At 37.8% G+C, this 25,861-nt stretch overlaps 1 protein-coding gene across 8 annotated transcripts in view; it reads right to left on the bottom strand.

Annotated features, from left to right (window-relative positions):
• Window positions 1-3,140: 3,140 nt before the first annotated feature.
• The window catches only part of SSX2IP (SSX family member 2 interacting protein), a 45,018-nt gene continuing 22,297 nt past the window's right edge, over window positions 3,141-25,861 (bottom strand). For 5 of the 8 annotated variants that reach the window (XM_047872480.1, XM_047872479.1, XM_047872483.1 and 2 more), the window contains exons 5-14: window positions 23,776-23,886; window positions 21,567-21,702; window positions 19,676-19,751; window positions 19,416-19,605; window positions 15,376-15,526; window positions 13,484-13,620; window positions 12,982-13,155; window positions 10,039-10,153; window positions 9,305-9,470; window positions 3,141-5,898 (exon numbers count right to left, since the gene is read on the bottom strand). In XM_047872480.1, coding sequence (XP_047728436.1) covers window positions 5,724-5,898; window positions 9,305-9,470; window positions 10,039-10,153; window positions 12,982-13,155; window positions 13,484-13,620; window positions 15,376-15,526; window positions 19,416-19,605; window positions 19,676-19,751; window positions 21,567-21,702; window positions 23,776-23,886 — 1,431 coding nt within the window. In that variant the 3' untranslated portion in view covers window positions 3,141-5,723. The remainder of the gene's footprint in view (window positions 5,899-9,304; window positions 9,471-10,038; window positions 10,154-12,981; window positions 13,156-13,483; window positions 13,621-15,375; window positions 15,527-19,415; window positions 19,606-19,675; window positions 19,752-21,566; window positions 21,703-23,775; window positions 23,887-25,861) is intronic. The other 3 variants (XM_047872484.1, XM_047872486.1, XM_047872485.1) reach the window with 3 other exon arrangements.

The raw sequence follows: 25,861 nt of genomic DNA, 5'->3' as shown, positions 1-25,861 counted from the left end.
CTCTATTACCGGGGCGCCTGTGTGGCTCAGTCGGTTAAGCGTCCGACTTCAGCTCAGGTCATGATCTCACTGTCTGTGAGTTTGAGCCCCACATCGGGCTCTGTGCTGACAGCTCAGAGCCTGGAGCCTGCTTCAGATTGTGTCTCTCTCTCCCTCTGCCCTTCCCAGGCTCATGCTGTCTCTGTCTCAAAAATAAAAAAAATAAATAAATAAAAAACCTATTACCTGTGCACAATAGAAGTGTTTTTGGTCACTGTGACTGTAGTCACAGAGGGACATGGCACACAAACACTAACACTGCCAAGAGTGAACAAAGACGGCAGAAAAAGCAGGCCGTGTAGGTATATCTTGGGATTCCTCAGTGGCCTCTACTCTGTTTACATGGGATGAGCTATTTGAATTAGATCCTTAATGCCCCTGTCTTGAAAAGGTAAATGTCCAATTCTGAATGGGACTGCCATGGTAACCATTCACAAAAACAAGAGTGAGCCTTGCACTGGGAATGAATGACCAACACTTTAGTGCAGAAAATTATAGAGTGGCGAATTATGGGTAAAGAATCGAGTAATTTCACCTAAAAACGGATACCAAAAGGTCCTGTAGCAGTCTGGAATAAGCTGGAAATTTAGGGCTCAGAAAGATCTGGGTTTTGTGGCACCTGGATGGCTGTTGGTTAGGCATTCAACTCGATTTCGGCTCAGATCATGATCTCGCGGTTCGTGAGTTTGAGCCCCGTGTCTGGCTCGTTGCTGACAGCACAGAGCCTGCTTGGGATTCTGTCTCCCTCTCTCTCTCTGCCCCCCTCTCTCTCTCTGCCCCTCATCTGCTCGCACTCTCTCTCAAAACTAAATATTAAAAAAAAAAAAAATCTGGGTTTTAAGTTCCAATTTTACCACTTACTAGCTACATGATCTTAGATTCTGAGTCTCTTATTAACTCTTCGAAAACAGAAAGATTAATATTCTCTCAAGGAATCAAAAGAAATTGTGAATGTTCTGTGCAATGTGAATATTTTAGTAACTGTGTAAAACTACCATCTGAATTCCTTAAAACTTTATATTATGAAAATATATACTCTCTTTATAGAGAGTATAAAAGAAGCCTTAAATACATTCCTTAAAATACACTCCTTTCCAAAATTAAGAATATGTGACTTTAATAATCAGCAATAAACCCCTTGCACCAGGTAAAAGGTTTTGCTGGTTATTTTTTGAAGTAAATGACTGAATGGATGAAATATCTCTCTCTCTCTCTCACACACACACACACACACACACACACCTGCCTTAGGTAGCAAACCATCAATGCTCATCAAATAGCTGCATTTTCTATACCTCCTAGTCTTGTTGGTAGTGAGGCTGATTCCAGACGTCTAGGTGTTGGACAAAGCAATGTAGGTAGAAGGCAGGTCTTTTTCAGGTCTGGTCTGTAAAAACATCCACGACCACCTGCTAGACTGTGGTTTTCCTGATTTGACAGCATCTGAGGCCATGAGTTCCAGATGGCATACCTAAAGATGGAGGAAGACTACCCAATTCACATCAACAAGAATTTCATGTTGACCAATAATTAAGCTTTTGTATTGAGCCATACCGACTTAGTGTTTATTTGTAAGATGGTCTAATAGTCTGTGCTAAGAATCAAGCTAGATGGGGTTGGAAATAGGACCCCATCCCCCCGGCCCAATCATAAAACAAGGTTCTTACATTCTTAAGCATTTTATAGTGTATTCCTGACAATGAAGTACTGTGATACATTTAATTTAGTGTTTTATGTCTCATTAACAAATTATCTTACCATGTGTTAAGCATTATACTGGGTACAAGTATTTCTAAATCTTAAATATATCAATATTGAGGTGGACCTTTTACCAGCGTCTAATCACAAACCTTCCAAAACCTTCTGAACCCCTCTGAATTCAGTTTTGTGTAAATGTTAAAAATTTACAATCTTAACCAGTCAAGTGAAACAGTTTTTATATTAATCAAATAATCCATCAAATATCAATTTGTCAATAATTAATCAATAATCAATTTATAGTTTGGTATTAAATAACTTATCAATTATCAAAATAACAATTTATCCACTCCACTTTTATATCCAGCCTGAAAAATTATATTTAGAAAAGGGACCAGAATGACCTACTTCAGGACCCTTATCAACATGTCCCAAATCTTTGCAAATGCATTTTCTTTTCTTTTTTTTTTTTTTTTAACGTTTATTTATTTTTGAGAGAGAGAGAGACAGAGCATGAACGGGGAGGGTCACAGAGAGAGGGAGACACAGAATCTGAAACAGGCTCCAGGCTCTGAGCTGTCAGCACAGAGCCCAACGCGGGGCTCGAACCCATGGACCGTGAGATCATGACCTGAGCTGAAGTCGGACACTTAACCGACCGAGCCACCCAGGCGCCCCGCAAATGCATTTTCTATTACATAGTACTAAATGGTCTGTGGGCAGAAAATCTTACACCGCTTTGCAGGTCAGTATTTTGATTGTAAAAAAAAAAAAAAAAAAATGGAAACCCAGCAAAACAAAACGGTATTAATTACACAGTACTTCCCATAGGAAATCATGCAGACTCTTTAATTAGAAGCCCAGCCACGTCACTGTCGTGAAATGGACATACACGGTTCTGCAACAGAACCACCAGTCCAAGTTTTATTGAGACTGAATGAATAGCAGTAAGTGCTATTTCTTTATTATAATTTTGGTTTACATAGCCAGACTTCCATTCAGCTCAGAGGCTCTTGGTGGCAGAGTGCGTGCACTTAGTCTGTCTTCCTACCCCAGTATCTAAGAATGTAGTAGAGTAAGCCCTGAATACAACAGGTACTTCATAAATGCTTACGAAGATTGAAAAAAATTAAGGGCAAATATAGGGAAAAATATATTTACTAGCCTTCATGACCCATACTTACCTTAAATCCAAACCTAGAAACATACTTTGAAGATTTTTACAATAGGGCAATCGCATGAAGGGCTTCCTAGCTCACATCGTTCTGGTTATACACACACAACCTCTCCTGGCTTCCTGGGGCACTCTCATCATGCACCATGGAATGTGTTTTCCTACAAAAGCCGTGTTCCCACAAGCCTATACACACGTCTGGTAAGCAAAGGTAGGAAACGTGGAACTCTTTTCAAGTAACAACTGTTTTTAATTGCACCAGAAGGAAAACAATTTGCTGTGGACTATTCTGTGCATCTAAACATTTTAATACATTGCTTCAACAAACAAAGCAAAACAAGAAAACAAAAAACCTACTTATTAAGTTAAACTTTAATCTTAATTTTCTGCTATGATTCTTCTTCTAAATTTCTCATCATCATAAATTCAAGATACAAAAGTTTAAGAGTAGGAAATAAAATTTTTCTCTTAAATTTTACCGTTTTTGTCCTTTGAAAATTCAAAATGGATATGCCATGTAAAAACAAACAAGATTTCAGTTACATATCGATGAACAAGAAAACATTTATCAGGAGGACTTTGAAGCTGAGGCTCCCTGTGGTGCCATCATGTAATCATGGCTTAATGTAAGACCAAAGCATAGTTGAATTATTAGTACCTTGCAAATACCTAGAGAAGGGGAAGGGAAACAAAATTCTAGGAGTTGTATGTGTGAAGTCAGGAGTTTTCCAACACAGAAGGCATTCCAATCATCGGGGAAGTTAAGCGTGATTGGGAATCGCTGGAAGTTGCAATTTACAGTAAAGCAAAAACTGATGCTGTTCGGTAAAAGCTACAATGTCTAGCAGATCTATGCAGATTTTTATTAAAAACGTAAGGAACCTGGCTTTCATTTTACTGTTTCTTTCACACCTTTTATTTCAAAATAAGTCTCAAGAGATTGTTCCTTCCAATATGAGAATTCAACCAGCTTAGAATGGAAACAGAATAAAAAATAGATGCTGCTTTGTAGAAATCCATTTTTGTCAAGTGCATTATTCTCTGCAGTAAGATTTATTTTAAAAATTAAAATGTTCTTTCCTGGCAAAGTAGATCATGGAAACTCCTGCCAAAAAAATTCTTGATAAATGGATCAATGACTATTTCTAAATTTGATTGCCTTTCTTTGATCATATTATTGCTCAATAGTTTAAAAAAAAAAATCTCAGTTGTTTCCTCCTTTGGAATATGGTACAATCTCAGAAATTTTGTATCATTTCTAATATTTTAAACTGTGAAGAAGTGACCATGCATCGAACAGAAGGCAGTGACTGCTTTGCTTTCTAAGAGCCAGTTTTTTGAGACTATAAATGTGGCTATTGTGTTACAAGCAGTTTCGCTGTCTTATAAGATATTCTATCAGCCCTGAAAAAAATGGTTGCTACACAAACTCTTAGATCTAGTGAACGATGACAAAAATAAGACTTTTTCTTTTCTTAGCATGATGGATTTAAATGGAACACCCATAACAGGGTGAGTGTATATAAGTGGTTGAACTACTAGAAAATGGGAAGGCAGATAAGCTTTACAATATCTAGCTAGAACTGGGATCTGTATAGGCTTCTATGTACAAAGACAAACAGGGTTAGGCACTGAAGCTTTTTGATACAAATTCTGGGAAAGAACCTGGGCCTACATTTATTATCATCGGTAACAAGAAGAAACATGCAATCAGTTCTGGAAATGAGATGACACAAGTTTATCCAGAGTATTATATTTGGATAAAATCTGATGCTTTTTACATTGTCAGATTTCTTTATCATTTGTGGCAAATACTCCATTGAAAAATTATTTAAAAATTACTGGCAACTATACAAAGCCCGAGCTGGTACAGATGTTGCAGTGCTAGTCCCCATCTAGTAAAGAGAAGATCACCATTCTGATATCTTAAATATCTTCTATCATCCCACGTATCTTAAACGGATATTCTTAACTTGTTTTATTCAAGGGTACTTTTATCTTGCCTCTATTATCCTATAATCAAAAGTCCTTTGAAAAATTATAATATCCTACATATATAAAAGTCTACTGCTGTAGAAATCTCAAAAATGTAATGTCAGTAATGTTAATTATCTGAAGAAGTCAGCTTCATGGAACAGCTTTTGAGTATTTATTGCTCAGATGCATTCAAAAAATTCTTAAACATAATGTGGCAATGGCTCTAATACATCTGTAAACAGAATACCACTAAAAAAATTTTATTGGCATGAAATACTATAATTATGGATGTGTAAAATTTTTAAATCTTAAAGCCTCTTAACATAATCATGTATATCTATGTACAAAACATACATAAATTTCACTTTATTTAAAACATATGAAAGAGGAAATTTCAAATCACACTAAACATAATAAATATAGAACTTGCTTTGTTAAAAATCTACAGTATACATTCAAGTAAAGGCTAAACTTCCAATGCCAACTATATAGGAGACAAAATTAAACATTTACAATAATCAGTTTCCTAAAAGTGCTATTTTTAATACCTATAAGAGGAAACTCATTCTAGTGCTTCTGTTTTCGACCAAACATATACATTCCTTTATTCACAGAACCAGATGCTTCTGTTACTAAAAATACATTATCCAAAGCTTTTATATCCTTTTAAATAGATTTAACATTTTAGCTCTTTGGGGGAGGAACAGGAAAGTCCAAACAAACAACTCAGACCACCTTAAATTAGTAGAGATGACTGACTTTATGACACACCCTGTTTCAACTTAGATGTGAAATCTGATGAACGTGTTAATGAAAACAGTTCCAGTCCACACGTCTAAGGTAAGTCATCTTTTTCCACATGGGAGTTGGTGTAGGTCAAGGAGCACCCACTATAGCAACCTTCCTGTGACTCAGGTCTCGACGCCATGCTCCACTTCTGATTTGCACATTCTCTTCCAACCTGATTTGGTTTAGTTTCTTCAGGAGTTATATTCAGTACGTTGACTGAACTATTAGGAAAAGAAAGGCAGATCTTAATAACCATCTCCTCTTTCTTTTATACTTAAGCTAGGCTTGAATGTCTAAAGTCAGATTGCTCCCTTGTCCGATGCTAAGTCAATTGTGAAGATACACAGATAGGGAACAAAGAAATGTTTCAAAATGGCCTAATTTATCACTTTTATCATATCTATCCATGTATTATTTTTCTGTTTACCCACTTATTTTATTTTTCTCTTTGGTTTACGCTGAAGCGCTCTACCCAACTAATGCCTAAGTCAGATACAGGACACGTGGGCTTTGAAAGCCAATGTCCCTCCATGTCCCCATCTTCCTGCCACTATTTTGTAATCTGTTTTTTTTATATACATATCCATTTGTACACGCAAGTTTTCCTCTACCCACCCATTTACCCACACAGCTATTTAATGAGTGCCTACAAAAGTAGTAAGGAGTCCAGACTCTGAAGTCAGATGGTTTAGGTCCATACACCAGCTGAACCACTTACTATGTCACTGTTTCTTCAGCTTCCTCAGTTGTAAAATGGAAATAATAATAGTATCTATCTCACAGGGTTGGATGGAACTGAGTTAACATACATTAAGTGCATACACCAGTGCTGAATTAATTGTAAGTGTCAGGGAGTAACACTCTTAGGTTCTGAATGTGGACACAGCTGCTACCCTTCAATGACACAATCTGAGAGCTATGCTCTGTGACCATCTCTAAACAAAAATAGCTGGTTAAATGATTACTTTCGAATCTAAGGGGTTTAGCCAACAAATAATATATTTTTATCAACTGAGTATCTTTTTTTCCCAAAAACAGGGTTTTTTCCCCCCTAAATGTGCATTTTTTGAGACTTTGGTTTACTAACTCAACCTCGATGTGGCAATCATCTTATTACAAACCCAGATCTAAGGTGCTTCAGGAGCAAGGAGTCCAAATTTTCCAAATAACTTAAAATTTTAAGAACTATGTCAAGCTTCAACAGCTTCTCTCCTGAAACTAGTTACACAACTCTTTTCTGTGTTTTACATTCAGAGGCCAGTAACCACAAATATTAATAGCTCAATGGAGCTTCTTGATGCTCCAAAGTTCTATTTCTATGCCACTGATGTTCTTTAGTGTACCCCTTGGAATATATGAAACAGAAAAGTACTTTTATAAACCATTTATATTTACATATATTTTTATGTTTATAGCCTGAGGGCTTATAATGGACCAAGTACTGTTTTAAATGCTTTATATGTATCATCACTGAAATCTCATAACGCCCTATTATATAGGTACTAAATGTTGGACTTATCTTTACTAAACACAAAATAATGTCTTCAAGGAATGTTATGTCAAATATTTCATAACTAAAAATTAGATTTAAAAGAATTTTAGATACATAAAAATAACCAAGACAAATGCTATGTTCTCTCTCAGATTTAGAATGTATTATTTGAAAATGGCGACTAGAATTTGTGTTATTTACATAGAGCACTCTAATTGGTCAAATTTGGGAGTTTAATAACACTCCGTATAAGAAAATACTCTGAACTTACAGTATCTTTTGATTGTAAATTCAACTTTCACTTCCGATACTCCCCCCATTAGTCAATCCGTTGGTTGAAAAGCAAAATATATCCCAAATCCAGTCATTTCTACCTTCATGTTATGACCCTTGTCTAAACTACCGTCACCTCACCTTGACTCCATTAATGTCTCCTAACTGCATCTCCTGACTTACAGGACTCACTCCTACAGTCTGTTTTCCAAACAATAAAACAGTCATCTTTTCAAAACAAATATTTTCCACTGCTTACAAATCTCCAATGCTTTATCTGTTGCCCTTAGAACAGTATCTGACCTACAAATAGAGATTGAAATACTTTACAAATGAGGGGCACCTGGGTGGATCAGTCAGTTGAGCGTCTAACTCGTGATGTCTGACTTGTGATTTTGGCTTAAGTTATGATCCCAGGGTTGTGGGATCAAGTCCCGTGTTGGGCTCCGTGCTGAGGGTGGAGCCTGCTTAAGATTCTTTTCCTCTGCCTCTCTGCCCCTCTCCCCTGCTCTCATGCGTGCTCCCTCTCAAAAACAAAAACAGCAACAAAAAACCTTACAAATGAACTGCCCGGTGTGTGTATGTGTATGGGGGCAGCAGAGTGGGGTTATGTATGAACAACACGGTCATAATTTGGTAATTGTTGAAGCCGGGTGATGGCTATAAAGGGCACCATGACCTTATTCTCTCTACATTGGTATATATTTGAACTCTTGCATAATAAACTTTTTAACCCTACTCACCCAGGACCTTATAGGATGTGATCCTTGCCTACCTCCCACTATTAACTACCTCCTACCTCTTGGTCTTGCTAGCTAACAACACTTGCCCTCCACAAACACACCAGTGTCCTACACCTCAGGGGTCCCTACACTTGCCTGGAGGACTCTTCCCCAGGCTCTTTTTTGCCCCTCAATATTTAGAGTCTTAAACCTTTTAAAACTCAACAATATGTACAGTGTCTTATCCTTTTTAACCTTCATATTTTTGTTCTGAAATTCATTTATTTAACAATTCTTGGTCCAAGGGCTAGTAGGCTTCTTCAACACTTAGCTCCACACCAGTATCTCACTACCACAGGCAAGTGTGCCCCTGCTTTCTGGGGCACCTACCAAACTGGCACGTCCTCATGCCACTGTCCTCTGCTTTGGTTAAAAAGGAAAGATCACCACCACACTTTCCAAGGTATCCCTTTGTTCTTTGCTATTCCTCTGTCGCTAGGAATGTTCTATCTACTTAATCTTGGAACAGGCTCTGAGGTAGAATATTGATATTATACCTTAGAATATGATTTAACAATTTGAGACAGAGAAAAATACGAAAATGCATCAGGTAATAGAAGTATGTGGGTTTCTGGGGCGCCTGGGTGGCGCAGTCGGTTAAGCGTCCGACTTCAGCCAGGTCACGATCTCGCGGTCCGTGAGTTCGAGCCCCGCGTCAGGCTCTGGGCTGATGGCTCAGAGCCTGGAGCCTGTTTCGGATTCTGTGTCTCCCTCTCTCTCTGCCCCTCCCCCGTTTATGCTCTGTCTCTCTCTGTCCCAAAAATAAATAAACGTTGAAAAAAAAAAAAAGTTTAAAAAAAAAAAAAAAGAAGTATGTGGGTTTCCTGGGGATAGGGAACAAATTTTTTAGCTCCCAGAAGACAGGGACCAGGATCTACTTTGTTTGCTACTGCATTCCCAGCACCTAACACTGTCCTTATATAATGGCTACCCAATAAATACTTGTAGAATGAATCAATCTACTAAATTCCTCTCCAAAGCCACTATTGTTGCTAACACTACAGATATGCCACCTTTCCCTCAGCAGTGCAACTCTAGCAATGGTACAGATATGTGCAAAGATCACCCATAGACCAATACCTATGTTCAGATGCACAGGAACGTGTCTGGCAAAGGTCTGAAGTAGAAGGAGAAGCGGGAAGAGACTTAGTAAGTTTAGATGTGCAAACTGGAGACCCGTTAGACATATTCTGAGGCTTCTTTTGCCGTGGCCTTGAGTGCATTGTAAGACTGTCCCGATCAGAACCTGTTAAAAGAAAGAAGAAAAAAAGGAAGTCCCTATGGTGAGGTATCAAATATAGTGAAGGTAATTAACTATGATCACCTGAAGGGTAGTGAGGTGTGAGATAGAACAAGTTAATGTGGGTGTTCACTCAAGCCCTTGACTCTAGTCTTGCTAATCTTGCCATCTCTTATGCATATTCCATAAACATCTAGAAGGATTTAGTTTTAAAAATATTTGGTGATCTCCAGGGGTGCCTGGATGGCTCAGGTGGTTAAGTGCCTGACTTGGTTTCGGCTCAGGTCACGATCTTGCGGTTTTGTGAGTTTATGCCCCACATTGGGCTGTGCGTTGATGGTGCAGAACCTGCTTGGGATTCTCTTCTCTCTCTCTCTCTCTCTCTCTCTCCCTCCCTCCCTCCCTCCCTTCCTCCCTCCCTCTCTGCCCCTCCCCTACTAACGCTGTGTCTTTCTCAAAATAAACTAAAAAGAATTTTTTTTAAGTATTTGGTGATCCCCAAAGTTTTATATTAATAATTTAAAGTATTTTACTGACATGCATTTTCAGATTAAAGGGTTAATGGAGTACTCACTTCCTGAGAAGGCACAGAAAAGTTTCACATTTTCTGAGTTCTGGTGGTCAAAGGTAGTCATATTTAAAAACTGTTGCTTTAACCAACTGGCTCTTTCTTCTTCAAATGCCTTTCTCTGTCATAACAAGCAAACCAAAGAAATACTGATCAGTATTTCAACATTCACACCGGTGCCACTTCCCATGATTTCTGTAGCTGTTGGTGTTTGCTTTCTGGCTACCATCTATATTTTGTAAGTCAAATGAATTAACCTAAAAAACTAAGAAAAACTTCATTTAAGAAAATCATATTTAAAGAATAAAAATTTACCCATCTCACCTAAAAACCAACTGTTATTTTCACATCTATTTTAAACAAATTCAAATGGATAATGCAAAAAAAAAGATAGCACATTAGAATTTTTGAACACACAGAACATTGTAAGTATAAAATTACAAATGACAGAAAAATACCCACTGTAAATTAATCACGTGAGAAAAAGAAGCTATGACCTCACCAGGCATCGCTCTCAGCCTCCAACCATCTACCAGCACCAGCAGCCACCACCACTAAACCACAAGAGGGCACACGTCAGACCTTCCCCTTCCCAACAGCCAATGATAATCCTCAATTCTCCCTCATCCCTCAGGTCTCTTGTGCTTCCTTCCCATCCTTCACTGGCCCCACTGACCAGAGGCAGACAGACTGTCCTGCAGAGAACTGGGAGTGGTACAAAAAGTAGCTAGAGGATCTCCCGGAATAGGACGGATACAGGGATTCAGAAAAAGGTTCCTGTAAGACAGGAGAAAATGCTGATGCAAACGGATTTTATTTTCTGAGAAAGGTAGCTATTGATAAGATCAATTTTCACAAGTGTGGAGGAAACCCATGTCAGCTAAAAGCATATATCTTTCATTCATAAACACTAATACAAAATCATGCGTCCCCAGACATTTGAAGAAAACGAAGAGCATGAAAGAAAAAGAGCCAACATAAAGAGACCTGACTATAGGTAACAGTTCAAGAGCCTTTCGAAAAAATATTCTAACACAAATGACCAGATTTATGAACACCTGTAAAATAATATAATGCTCTACAAAAAGAAAAAAAATGAGGACACCAAAGCCTTGAAAGATAAATTCTAAAATAAAAACTCCTTGGATGAAATGAAGAGTTAACACTGATGGTGCTGAATATCAGGTTGGTGATGTACAACATAAAGGTGAGAGAATACCCTTAAATTCAGGACATAAAGTCAATCTATGGATGTAGTCAGAAGGCCAACCATTTGTCTAATAGGAATGTTTGAGAATGCAAGGGAAAAAATACAGAATCAAAGAAAATATTCCAAATTGAAGAAATACAGTGTCTTCAGGCTAAATTACCTAGATATATCCTCATAAAATTTTGGAACTTTAATATAAAAAGGAGAAAAGAAGAAGAGAAGGAAAAAAATAAAGCACAGGGTATCTACAAAGTATTGCCTGTAGGTTATATGATAACCGGGCTGCTTATTTGCAAAACCAAACAGCAGAAGAAATGGAATAATGGGAAACTGAATTCTATATGCAGCCAAAACAATCACATATGAGTGCATTTTTGGATATCCCAGAATTCAGAATATTTTTTACTCACACAATACTTACCAAAAAATTACTCAAGAAGCTAATACAGCAAATTGAAAAAGGAACCCAAGAAAGTAGACAGTGTGAGCTACAAATTGAATGTGATTCAGGAAATCCTAAGCTATAAAGAAAGTCAAAAGATTCACTACACAGTGGTACACGAAAGATTCTCTCCAAGGTGGCAAAGTCTTATTAATATAGAGTATTTTCTATGTGATCAAACATATTAGTAGGTTACAGAATGAATAATATTTACAGAATCATGATGTCATCAATGTTCTTTCCATTTTTAAGTCTCAACCTTAAAGTACATACACCTGGATTACACCGTAGGGCAGAGGACAAATGTGGTAACACCCAACGATGAGAAATAATAACCATAGACAAAACTTGGGAAGTAGAAGGGCAAGAGAAGGGGAACAAGGGTAAGTACAAGAATGTCTTCATCTTTCATTGCAGGGATATGGTACTGCCTCAAGTCAAGCACACGTGAAATGGAAGCATCAAACATATTATTTAAAAAAGTCAACCAAAAGAAACCATTTTTTAAAAGTGGTTTTAAAAAAGTATGAAGTATGAAGTATGAAGTATGTATGAAGAAGTCATATATAGAGATGAGCAACAGCATAGATGGGAGCTGCGGTAAGGACACTACATTCCTTATCTTTCATAGCCGGGAATCAATAGATTGTTATCAAGAAAACAAAGGCTGAAATACACTAAGGTTAAAACAGTACTTCTCAGAAGAATTACGAAGTTCAAACAGTGGTGACTTCTGAGGAATGAAACTGGTGGTAAGAATGGAGGACATTTGTTCAGTTTGTGGTTTTTTGTAGGAGTTATTTTTTAAACCATGTTCACACATTACTTGTGTAACTTTTGAAAGGGAAATATGTAGGTTAATATATCGTTAAGTCAAAAAGCAAGCTGTAGAAGGTGTGTGCACACATCCCTGGGTGAGGGGGAGAGGGAGAACTTTTGTACTACTTTTTGATGCCCACGGACAGTGGGAAGATAACAAATGTCCCAGAGAGATCTCCTGTGTGAAGCTAAACACTGACCAGTAGCAAGCCAACCAGAAGGGGATAACGGATGCTTAGAGTTTTCTAAAAAGAAAAGTTTCAATTCCCAAATCTGGTAAAGGCAAAACGACACCCTTCTATAATAGTTCACATGCTTACAATCCTTTCCAGTTTGTTATTTATAAGATCGCTGGTGAAATACTTTAGGGAACAACTGGATGGCAAAAAAACAATGAAAGGCAGAACTTCGATACATTCTGCCGGGCCTCCCCAGAACTTGCAAAAGCTCTACAAGGAAAGCTAATTGTTTAAGATACCTCCAATCCTAGGCGGATAGCCGCTTCTGTAAAGCTTCGTCTTTCCTTTTCAAAATTCTTTTTTTGCTCTCTAAATAGGGACCACTCTTCTTTGAGGCGCTCCTTTTCTTCCAACAAGTAGCAGTCTCGAAGCAGTGAAGTGGTGTCGTCATCACATGCAGTAGCAAGCTGCTGCTATTAAATTTTAAAACATAGTAAGTTCCAGAAGGTCCCCGCGGCACCCCAAGTTAAAGCAAGGGACGGCAGGTCAAACTTTTGGGGAAGGACAGAAATGATGAAGAATCAGCAAGTCAATGGAGGACTCTCATTTTCCACTTGGCAAAGCCCCGCCTCAGGAATGGTACGTAATGTCCCTGTTAGTAAGCCCAGAACTTAGTTTAAAGCAGAAAAATGTCAAATACTACATATCTTCTGAAATAAAGGAATAAAAATCTAGTTAAGATTCAGTAAAATCCTGGCCCTTTACAGGGGAAAACAGCTTTAAAAGGTAACTCACGTTTACCTGTAAAAGCTGCTGCTGAGTTTTAATCATTTCTTTACACTGTTGAATTTCCAACTCGAGTTTTTCAGTTTCTTGTTCGTGGTCTTGTCGTGAGATTACGTCTTCATCATTGAAACCTTCTAAGTGTACCTTTGAAACTAACATAAAACCAGTAATTTGACATAGGTTTTACAGCCTCCACTCAGTTTATGGGGCACCTGGGTTGCTCAGTCAGTTAACAGTCCGACTTTAACTCAGGTCATGATCTTACAGTTGGTGCATTCGAGCCCCACATTGGGTTCTGTGCTGACAGGTCAGAGCCTGGAGGCTGCTTAGGATTCTGTGTCTCCCTCTCTCTCTGCCCCTCCCCCACCTGGTGCGCGCGCGCTCTCTCTCTCTCTCTCTCTCTCTCTCTCTCTCAAAAGTAAATGTTAAAACAATTAAAAAAAAAAAACTCTCAGAATTTTTCTAGAATCTCAACAGGTTTTCTAAAAGGTACCTATTCCCTTTGCTCTCTAAAAATTTCATAAGCTATAATAATAAAATTAAATTTATGGTATTTTACCACCATGAAAAAATGTAAAAAGCAAAGCAACTATAAAGGATTCAGGACAACTACAAATTCATACTATTTTTTGGACTCAAATGATATCTTTACTAGTTCTACTATGAACATTTAATTTGTAATCTGTATTTATTCAAGATTATGTCCTAATTAAAAATGGACAACCTATATTCACAGAGGAGAAAAATAACAAATTCATAAACTACTTTCAACACTTCTTCAAAGATCAATGCAGCACTACAAATCTTGCTCTCCAATATTAAATTCAACAAATAAAAAGTCCAAATATACTTGCTATTTACTAATAGACTGGGACTGAAATCAACAAAATCTCATGTAAATTAGTTTTGGTACAGAATTTTGTTGATTAGTCTTTACTACTAAAGACAACTGGCAGTGAGTTTGTGACTTCTGACATTTTAGAATAAATTTTCTTTCAACAGACTTCATTTACTGAGCAGAAACCTTAATTTTCTTGATTTAGAAGCTTGCAACCTTCAAAAAATATAAAATGTTAAGAATACATTCATCAATGTAAATTTATACTATCTATGGTGACAGGAAATGGTGTCTAAAATAATACATACACTCTTAAGTGAAAAAAAGTGTAGAAAGAATACCTAGTATTCGGTTTTTGTTTTTCATATACATATATATATTTTTTTCATGTTTGCTTGCTTGCTTATTTATTTATTTATTATATTTATTTATTTATTGAGGGAGAGCACAAGAGAAGCCCAACACAAGGGCTTGATCCCACAATCCTGGGATCATGACCTAAGTCGAAATCAAGAGTTGGACGCTCAAATGACTGAACCACCCAGGTGTCCTGTTTTTTATATATTTTTAAATAAATTTTGTAAATGCCTACAGAAAAATCAAGAAAGATATGCACCAAACTGTTGAGTGTTAGCTATAGGGAGCAGAAACCTGAATATTCTACTTCATATACTTCCTAATTGATACTTTAAACCTCTATTATATTGAAAATAATTTAAAAATAAATTATTAGGAACCTAGAAGTATGCAAGTATCTAGAAATAATAAGCAACAGGTTTATATTTATACCACATCATGATTAATAATTCTTCATTTCCAAGATTTAGTAAGACACTCAGTTCACTTCATTCAACTGTATACTGCACTCAGAGAAAGATTCACTCTGAAGGCAAAGTATTTTCTCAGTGGGGTTCAAACCTCACCTCTAGAAGTAGATAGAAGCTTGATTATCAAACTACCAAACTGAGTTCGAGTACTTCACAGCTGAGCCCATAACGTGGCTTTCTAAGTGACTGAAATTAAGAGCTGAGTGTCAACTCACTTTGCATGCACTGAGGCAGTAAGTTACCTTGGTTATCAAGCTTTTCTACATGACTTTTCAAAATTCTCCACTGTTTTCTGATGCTGTTGGTAAGCTGCTCTCTCACAGTTTCACAGGAAAGGTCCCACATACTCTCCCTACTCAGTTCCCCAGCATCTTCCTCAGCATCAGAGATAACCTACAAGCGAGAGAGGTGAAAGGGAAAGACCAGTATCTTAAAATGGCTCTAGATACTCAGGCAGTAGTAATTATCAGAGATCCTTATCAAAATCATTTCTGCACCATATCTGAAGCATATGTGACCTAACATTTAAGATAGAAATTGTCCAATTCAAGTCTCTTCAAATGTGAATTTGAATCTAGTGATGAGAGTCAAGGAGCTGTGTGAGGAAGTTATTCATTACCTGTCCAGTGCTGTGTTAGATGCTCTCATATGTTAATTAACCCTCAAATCATGTTATAATGTGGGAAAAATGAGGCTTTCAGAAGTAGACACACTGCCCAATATCACACAGCCAAGAGGCAGAATGGAGATCTGAAGTTAGATCAACTTATCTCCAGTCCTAGGCTGTTTAAATAAATAAACCAGTGAAGTTATCTAAAAAGTAACTGTGAATCCTATTTTTTTCATAGAATTTTTAAAAAATAAAACCAGAGGGGCGCCTGAGTGGCGCAGTCGGTTAAGCGTCCGACTTCAGCCAGGTCACGATCTCACGGTCCGTGAGTTCGAGCCCCGCGTCAGGCTCTGGGCTGATGGCTCAGAGCCTGGAGCCTGTTTCGGATTCTGTGTCTCCCTCTCTCTCTGCCCCTCCCCCGTTCATGCTCTGTCTCTCTCTGTCCCAAAAATAAATAAACGTTGAAAAAAAAAATTAAAAAATAAATAAATAAAAAAAAATAAAACCAGAGATTATTTTCCTTTTTACTCTACCAGCACATTAATCATAGGAAAATACAGCAACCACGGACATATGATCACACAGAATCAAAGCAGGATAAAGAACATAGGAAAACAGTATTAAAATATATCGAAATAATCTATAGCTACATAAACAATAATATATATTAGACAATAATAATATGTATATAATGTGCAGGTATATATACATATATTATATATATATGCAGGTATATATATGTCTGCATAACAATCTGCATGGTCCTATTTTATTATTAACATCCAAGAAAGTGGACAGATCTACTTTACTAAACTGAACAGTAAATATCTTGCTGGGGGAAAAAAAGAAAAAACAGAAGATGAGAAGAAATGCTGGTTAGGCTGTTCCTGCATGCAGATGCAGCAGGAATGAGCGAGTGACTCAGTGTGGAGAGCTGTATCAATAGTGTGAGGTCAGCAATGGCTGCCAAAGTCAAGGTCTCCCAGGGGAAGCAGGCTGGGGAAGGGCCCAGCGCGGAGCTCACTATGACTCTGCTTCTTGCCAATCAATCCTCTGGAGCTACTTGCCAGTAATTCTTCCAAGAAGCTATACCTTCTATGTGTTAAAGCATACCAGAATACTATAAATCCATTACTTAAAACATTAATAATAATAATTGCTTTACACTCCCCAGACTAAATTAAATGCTAAAACCACAAAATGAAAACAAAAAGTTACCTTGAATCTTGGGCATATATTTTGGCTACAATTAAGTAAGAAAATAACTAATAAGTGAAACCTGAAGGCTACCTAGGCATTCTAAGGTTATACCTTACTCCCTTACTAAAATGCTCCAAAATCCTTAAAAGGACTGATTTAAATTATAAGAGAAAAAAGATCTAGAAAAACAGACCTTTTAAAACCAAGAAATATACTTAATTAAGGGTACTTCTCCAAACTTAAACATTTGCATTATTAAGAATTACACAGGATACTAACCCACTGGATGAGTAGCGGTGAGGAGAGGGAAATTTAAATATCTGAGGAAGGTCTCCTTGATTTACTACTTACTCTTGCTGACTGAAAGCTGGTACTGTTTGTAAAGGTTGGGCCAAAACCTGAAGAAACTACAGGAGTAACAGAAACTATGGTAGCTCTGGGAAAGCATTTGTGGATTTTCACAACGAACCAAAAAGTGACAGACTTTGAGAGAAAAGGCTAACTCAATATAAAGGTCAAGAAGGTCCCAAACTGGAGAGTTTATTTTTTTATTTTATTTTATTTAAAAAAAAATTTTTTTTTAACGTTTATTTATTCTTAAGACAGAGAGACAGAGCATGAACGGGGGAGGGTCACAGAGAGAGGGAGACACAGAATCTGAAACAGGCTCCAGGCCCCGAGCTGTCAGCACAGAGCTTGACACGGGGCTCGAACTCACGGACCAAGAGATCATGACCTGAGCCGAAGTCGGCCGCTTAACCGACTGAGCCACCCAGGCGCCCCAAACTGGAGAGTTTAAAAAGAACATCTAGGTAATGATTTTTTTTTTTTTTCTGAGAGAGAGAGAGAGAGAGAGAGAGAGACAGAGAGAGACAGAGAGAGAGAACGCATGTGTGCAAGTGAGCGAGGGGCAGAGAGAGAGAGAGCATCCCAGGAGGGGCAGAAAAGAGAGAGAGAGAATCAAGGCTCGAACTTATGAACTGTGAGATCATGACCTGAGCTGAAGTCAGATGTTTAATGACTGAGCCACCCAGGTGCCTCAGATAATGATTTTTTTTAAAAAAGAAAGAAAATAAGAGGTAGAAGAAGGTAGACTTATCAGCAGGACTGATCTGTGACACCACAAAGTAAACAGTCCCCAAATGTAGGTTTAAAAACAAGTTCTGATGGACTTGCTGACAATTAGCATTTTCCATCAACATTGCTATTTTCAGATTTTTAGTCACTTGGTTGAATCCAGAATTTAAACATGGAAAGCAATTAAGTTAAAAGAAGTTTTCACCATGATGTGACTTGTTCTTTCAGACCTCTGCACGTATCATTCATTCCCCTTGCATCACATGCTTTCTACTCCCAAAACATACACCTACTTATTTTTAAGAACCACCTCAAATTCACTTGCTCTCTGATGCCTTCCTTGACTGCCTCACTTGATTTGTTCTGCACACTGCACCACCCCGTTATAGCTCTTAACAAGTGTAACAGTTACTTTTCTACATGCCCCTTCTCCCCAGAAGAGCTTCTGAAGAATGCAATGGACTGAATGTGTTCTCTCAAATCTGTGTTGAAATCCTAACACCCAATGTGTGGGTATGCGGAGGTGGGGCCTCTGGGAAGTGATCAGGCCATGAAAAGTAGAGCCCTCGAGAATGGGAGGAGTGCCCCTACAAAGGGATTCTGGTGAGCAATCCTCCTGTTTCTGGGCATGTGAGGGTACAAGGAGTCAGCAATCTGCAACCTGGAAGACCTCTCTCACAGACACTGGCCCTATGGGCACCTAGATTTTGAACTTCCCGGCTCCAGAACTGTAAGAAATAAATTTCTGTTGTTTTTAACCACCCAGTCCATGGTAGTTTGTTATAACAGCCCCAACTAAGACAAAAGAAAAAGTCAAAGTCCTTTTAGCCTTTTCTTTCCAGGGACCAGACAACAAATTTATGGACTGAATGATTAGCTGGTTCCCAAAGTTAATGAATGTTTCACTCTCTGGAAAGCAAAGCATACTTAAATATGTAACACCTAAACTAAACTATTTAGAGGATATTCAGCACAGTACTTAAAAACATGAACTCTGGGGTAAGGCAGACTTGGATTTAAATCCTGATTTTGTCCTGTGTGATACTAGGTTAATTAGACTAAGGTGCCTCAGTTTGCTCAGCTATAAAATGGGGGATAATTATAATATGAAAAGCATCAAATTATAAGAATGAAACGAGACAATGCTCATAAAGAGCTTAACACAGTGTTGTGGGCACAGATCAAGTCCTTGGAAAATCATCTCCCTCATTTCCCAGGGCATGTCTAGAAACATATCGGACAATTTTTTGGGTTGTCACAGTGATTGGGGGTAGTACAGCAGTGAGTGTCCTGTCCAAAACATCAGTAATGTCCCCCACTGGGAATACCTATCTAATGTTTTAATTGTTCAACTTAGCAATCCAAAACTGTATTAGAGAGGAAAGAGCCACTTACAGTTCCTGTACTATCATCTGCTCTTTCTCTAGGTTTCTGCTTTTGGGGAGAAAGAAGAGAAATCATTTCCTTTTTCATTTGCTGAAGAACCTTCTTAAGTTCAGCATTTTCCATTAGGATTTGTTTCTGACGATATTCATAATCATTCAAGAGAATTTTATACATTTCATCTTCATTCCTGAGAAAGAAACTGTCAGCATGAAAATGCAGTTATAGAAAGAAAAGTCTGATGAAATGTATCAATTTAAATTGGAACTTACCTGGCCTCAGTTTTACCCGTCCTCCAGGAGCCTCTTTTTCCATCAGCTCTCCCCACATAATTTAAAACTTCCATAGCTACAAACATGAACATGCAAAACAAAACCAATTCTTAACATACATGTTTAAGTGTATAAAACCCTAACACACTATAAACACACTGGAGACCTAAGTCAACCTGGTGCAGATTAGGATTTGGGCTCAGAAAGTCCAGGATTTCAAGTTCCAGTTCTCCATTACTGATAAACACTGAGATCTTGACAAGTTATTTACCTGCTAAGCCTGTTTCTTCATCAATACAGTGGGAATAATGAAAATATCTACCAAAGAGTTGTTGTGAAGAGTAAAAGATATTGTTAAAACACTTAAAGTACTTGATAAATATTATATTATCATTATTAATTTTATCTTCGGGGTTGGCAAACTATGGCCTGCAGGCCAGATGCCTGATTTTTGAAATAAAGTTTTATTACAACACAGCCACACCGTTTGTTTATATACTCTTACACCACAAGTGCAGGGATGAATAGCTGTGACAAAAGGCCACAGACTCCACAAACCTGAACACATTTACTATTAGAACCTTTATAGAATAAGTCTGCCAAGCCCCGCATTGTCATCATCATCAAACGAGCCAAAGCCCCTGACAGTATTAATTTCTCTTCTATCCTAGGGGGAGACGGAAGCAGTTGGCATAAGAAGGAAAGAAGATGACAATAAGTTACTGTAGTTTTAAGCTTGATAAAATCATTATGAAAATACCACTTCCAGTTAGGTTTGGACTAGGAGACAGCCAGATTCCCACCAAATAAGAGCTCTGTTACCAGAGTTAAATCTTCAATAAACTTCTCTAATTAGTACACTTCATACTTCCGGCATTTCATCTTGCTCTTTATTTAATTCACGGATGAACATGAGGTTAACCAATGAAGTTTAAGTTTGATTACCTAAAGATTTCCCACCTTGTCTTAATAGCTTACCACACTTCCGTTTTTCAGTAATGTTTAAAATAAAATAGCTGAATAACTGAGTCAATAGTGAGCTGCCTGCTGACAGCGGACATGGCCCACCAGGTGACAGCTTGGGACATCTGCTCATCAGCTGTCGTGTCAGCAAGTCCAACTGAGCTCTGTTTCCGAAACCACGGTTTAGGGTATTACTGTAGCATGCAGGTTAGAGGACAACCTGCAGCCCACGTGGGAACCACTCCTCGATAAATAAATGCACACATTTCCTGTTCTGCATCTCACCAGCCCAGTAAAACCTTGCATGTAGCTCGACTTTTGTGTGCATGGTTCCACTTTGTAATCTATGTCATGTACCTGAAATTATGCTTGGATGATGTAAGCTGTAAATTAATTTTCAAAAGAGTAACACTAGAAAGAAAAAAAAAAAAAAAACGTAGGCACAAGCAAAAGCATAATGTCCACAGTCCCTTCTTTAGACCAGCTGCTTCAAATATGCACAGCTACATTGAAAGGAAATGACATAGATGATTTGATGTGAAGAATAATTTTGCAAAGTTATTTCTAAAATCATATACTTTTTTTGGTACTCAGAAACTCATCTTGCCTTTTCATATTATCAGTTCTTTGCTATAGAAGATTAGAATATCCTCTGGCTTAGTTTTTTCTCTATGGAACCACAACTGCCATATTAAAAAAATATGTAATTCTTAAATGCAACTAAGGAAGCAAAGCAAAATTATTTACTTTTCACTAACGAGTTGTCTCAATTTCTAGTTTATGTGGATATATACCGTCTAGAGACATTTTATGCATAAGGCATAAAAATAACACTTCATGGGTTGTTGTGCTCCATCTATTCACATTTCTTTCTTAGCATATTAGCTTATGCATTTACTTTGCTCTATCTCAGCCAGTTGTTTCTTACCTATTTTTTTATCCTTCTTGTTCATAACAAGTTGATGCAGACGCTCCTTTAATTTATTATATTCACGTTCTTTTCTCTTCATATCATGATTATATTGAGTAGCTCTACTTGCAATGATATTTTGTAATTTTTGTACCTGAAAAAAGCATTTTCCATCAAATGAGTCCCTTTATGATTGACAATCCCCCAGTTAAAATTTATAAATTCAGGGGCGCCTGGGTGGCGCAGTCGGTTAAGCGTCCCGACTTCAGCCAGGTCATGATCTCGCGGTCCAGGAGTTCGAGCCCCGCGTCAGGCTCTGGGCTGATGGCTCGGAGCCTGGAGCCTGTTTCCGATTCTGTGTCTCCCTCTCTCTCTGCCCCTCCCCCGTTCATGCTCTGTCTCTCTCTGTCCCAAAAATAAATAAACGTTAAAAAAAAAAAATTTATAATTTCAAAAGAGAATAGAAGTCCTAGCATTCACCTCCTCATAAAATAGTTTACTCTAGGATTATTCTTTCTTCTCAATAACCACTGGAAATCACTTTGAAAAGTATCATTAAGTGAACCACAAAGTTTTTATTGTTTAATTCTGAAACTTCCAGAACTCCTAACTTTCGAAATTATCTTTTTCTACCCTCTTTACTCTACATTTAGAGTCTGATCATTTAGAAGCCAGAAACTCTTACAGAAGTATTAAAGTGATCAGAGCTTCATCTGAAACAAGAATCAATTGATCATTTGTAGTGACTTCCTTACATTACTTACTTGAACCACTTTATTCCCTATAAATCTGTGACAAATTAGCCATAGCACATCACAGCATGTAAACAGGTTTATTTTTTTGTTTGTTTTTTGTTTGTTTTTTTTTAATTTTTTTTTTTCAACGTTTATTTATTTTTGGGACAGAGAGAGACAGAGCATGAAAGGGGGAGGGGCAGAGAGAGAGGGAGACACAGAATCGGAAACAGGCTCCAGGCTCTGAGCCATCAGCCCAGAGCCTGACGCGGGGCTCGAACTCCCGGACCATGAGATTGTGACCTGGCTGAAGTCAGACGCTTAACCGACTGCGCCACCCAGGCGCCCCTTGTTTTGTTTTTAAACAGGTTCATTTATCTGATCACAAACACTTCTCAAATTAGAGTAAGCCCAAATAGCAGACAGAATCTAGTTCAAATATTTGCTGAGTACCCACGATATGCCATGCCCTACTGTTCAATGTTTAGATCTACTATGGTTTCTCAGGCAACCCTTGATAGAAAGCATGTTCTATTCTATAATAACATTTTTAATCTCTGGTGAAGATGATCACGTTTAACTCAATCCTTACTAAAGACTAACTACATTCAAACCACTTAAGTGTAATCAGCACATCAAGTCAACATTTTTCTGGGAAATAACTCAAGAAAATGTATAAGCAATCTTGCAGTTTAACTAAGATATTTCATTATCCACCAACGGAATATATTACCAGTCAAATATGATAAAATCTGTCTAAATCACTATAAGGTCATTAATGAAATATGCTCCCTTAGAAGTCCTTAATTATAGTTTAAAAAAACATACACAACACTGAAAATATTGTATTTTTACAGTTATCAAGTGGTCAGGGATCAAAAACTGCAGAGCAGTAAGAACATAATGGTTTCTTCATATATAAATTAAAAAATAACTTCAAATGCATGAACTCTATAGATCTAAATACTAAGTAACCACTATAGCAGAAGTGAGATTATAATTATGGTATCATTAGCAATCAGAAGTAAGATTTTTAAATGTGAATTCCTTTTTTTAAAAACCAATAACTCTTGTGTCCATTTAGTCAAGTAACTGCTTGACTGTATGAATAATGGATTTAAGATAAAGAAGAGGGATGCCAGATATTAAACAGAGATATAGCAGAGGATAAAAGATCTGCATTTAAAGCACCCCTGCCCCTCGGAAAAAATATCAATGCATTTGAGTCCAGGCAGACATTACAGGACACTGGCTGTCACAAGCTATGGACCACTACACTAAACCAAATGAATCCTCTTGGAGCAGGGATGACACAGAGAGTTCCTGACCTCAGTTAAATATGCTGCAGTGGTGTAGAAAGAGGTCCACCATACCAATTTGACAAAGGATGAATTAATGATTCTTGTTTTAAGGTAGCCATTATGGTCACCTCAAATCAAAGAAGAAAAAAAAAAAAATCACTCAAACTTTGTCTTCAATAACTGACAACTCACTTCATCTTTTTCATTTTTCAGTAGCTGATGCAAATTCCGGTTCTTGCACTGTAACTGTCTGTCTCTTTCCTGAAGCCCAATCATTTCTCTCCTGGAGGTTTCCAGTTGTTCCTAAAACATCCACATGCAATCCTGATTAAAATTAACACAGGACTCAGAGCAAATGAATTTTTAGAAGAACAGTATAAACAATGTACACATACTAGGGTTCGTTAGCTAAAACTGCAGTTCAATGGCACACAAAATGTTTAGTTAAAACGATTATTCTCAAACAATACTATAAAGTTATAAATTTATTTAAATTCCAAAATGTTGTATGTATCTGACAAAAGAGTTTCGAAGTGGACCCCTTGAAAGGCTCTTCACTTATTCAAGTGATGCTGCCACTGGACACTTTTAAAATTTCCTTTTAGTACTTTGTAACATGGCTATAGCACACTCTTTGAGAAAGAACCAAAGTGATTTGGAGCTAAGTCTAAAGAAGATGGGTGACCAAGCAAGCAACAACCCTTCAGGTCAAAAAAAGTGAGGCTCAGCACAATACTAGTTCTCCCTTGCAAGTGGGAACGTCTGAAGATTTTCTCCAGAGAGGAACGGCAGCATTGCTGGAATCAGTATGGGATAAGATGCTCACTTTGAATTCATTCCACACGTTCCGTGAGGAAATGTGCCAAGTTCTGCATGAGACCATTGGAATATTTTTAAAAGCCTCTTATCCTTATAAAATAGAAAACCCACTCAACTTATGGCATAAGTGACCATAAATGACAACTTGCACAATCTCTTTAACAATGGATCTCAAGAGGATTTAGGAATTTATAAAACTTAGGAATACAACTTGGATAACTAAGGCTGTCAGAATTTTTGGCACCTTTTTCTCTGGAGTGCTGAAAGCTTCCTATCATGCCAGACCATTTGGAATGGCTGAACTTAAAGGCACTGGGCCAGTTGACATGTCCCACATATGTCAAATCAGATTCACTCTGAGTAATTATCAGTGCTTTACCTGAACTATCATCCCTGCAAATCTGTACACCCCCCTGCTATATCACTTAATTCAGTAAATCATACCATCATCCTCTGTAAAGTTGACAGAGACCTGGCTGGTATCTTAATTCATCACTCTCTTTACTCCCCAAATTCAATTTTTCATAGAATTCTACCCATTTTACCTCCTAAGTTTGCTTAATATCTCCCTTTTACCATCTCCACTGGCAAAACCTTTCTGGCCTTAGCAGCTGCTAAGGCCTGCCAACAGCTGTCCTTTCCACCATGCCTTCTAGGCTCCCTACTTCCACCCCAAACACAAACCTACACCTCTCCCATAATTTCTCCACCCTACTGCCAGACTGGTATCTCTACATGATGCCCACGATGCCTTCTCTTGCTTACGTTCCTTGGTGCCTCCAGGTTTCTGCACAATGCGCTCACATCATCTGACGCCTGGGTCCCAGCCTCACCTATCCGTCTTCATCATAACCATATAGTTCAGCTCCTACAGGGCTACTATCTGTTTCCTAAAAGTAAAATCCTCTCTCATACCTCTATGCTTTAAACAGGTTGCACCCTCTGCCTAGAATGTCTTTTCCAAACATTAGCAAATTTCTACTTATTCCTCAAACCTGAGATCAGTGTTAAGTCTCTGTGAAGCCTCCTTTTACCTCCAAGAACAATTAATGACGCAAATAATCTTAGTTCCATGTATCGTCTTCCACTGGACTACAATCTCCTTGAGAGCAGGGACTGGGGTTCACTCCTCTATAAACCCATTGACCCTAGCACACATAATACTCAATAAATTCTCCTCCACAAATTGAATGAATCATATACTAGGAGAGATCAGCAACTTTTGCCACTGAACACATTTCTGTCCACAGAGAAATACCTGATTTTGGCCCAGGTCAAACCCTGAATTAGAAGACTTCCTGGAAAACACTCTATACTCTGGGCTGTCCTAATAAGCGACCACTCCTTAGGGGAAAGGCTAAACAGCCCCCGGTTATCAATATCATTGCACGATTATTCACTATCTACTTAAAAAACACTCAGCCAAGGTTATCCAGATATAAAAAGTTTTAATGCAGAA

Source organism: Prionailurus viverrinus, chromosome C1, assembly GCF_022837055.1.
Source record: "Prionailurus viverrinus isolate Anna chromosome C1, UM_Priviv_1.0, whole genome shotgun sequence".
NCBI classification, from domain to species: Eukaryota; Metazoa; Chordata; class Mammalia; order Carnivora; family Felidae; genus Prionailurus; species Prionailurus viverrinus.
Note: the sequence above shows the minus strand (reverse complement) of the source record. Positions and strands in the feature narration are given on the sequence as shown.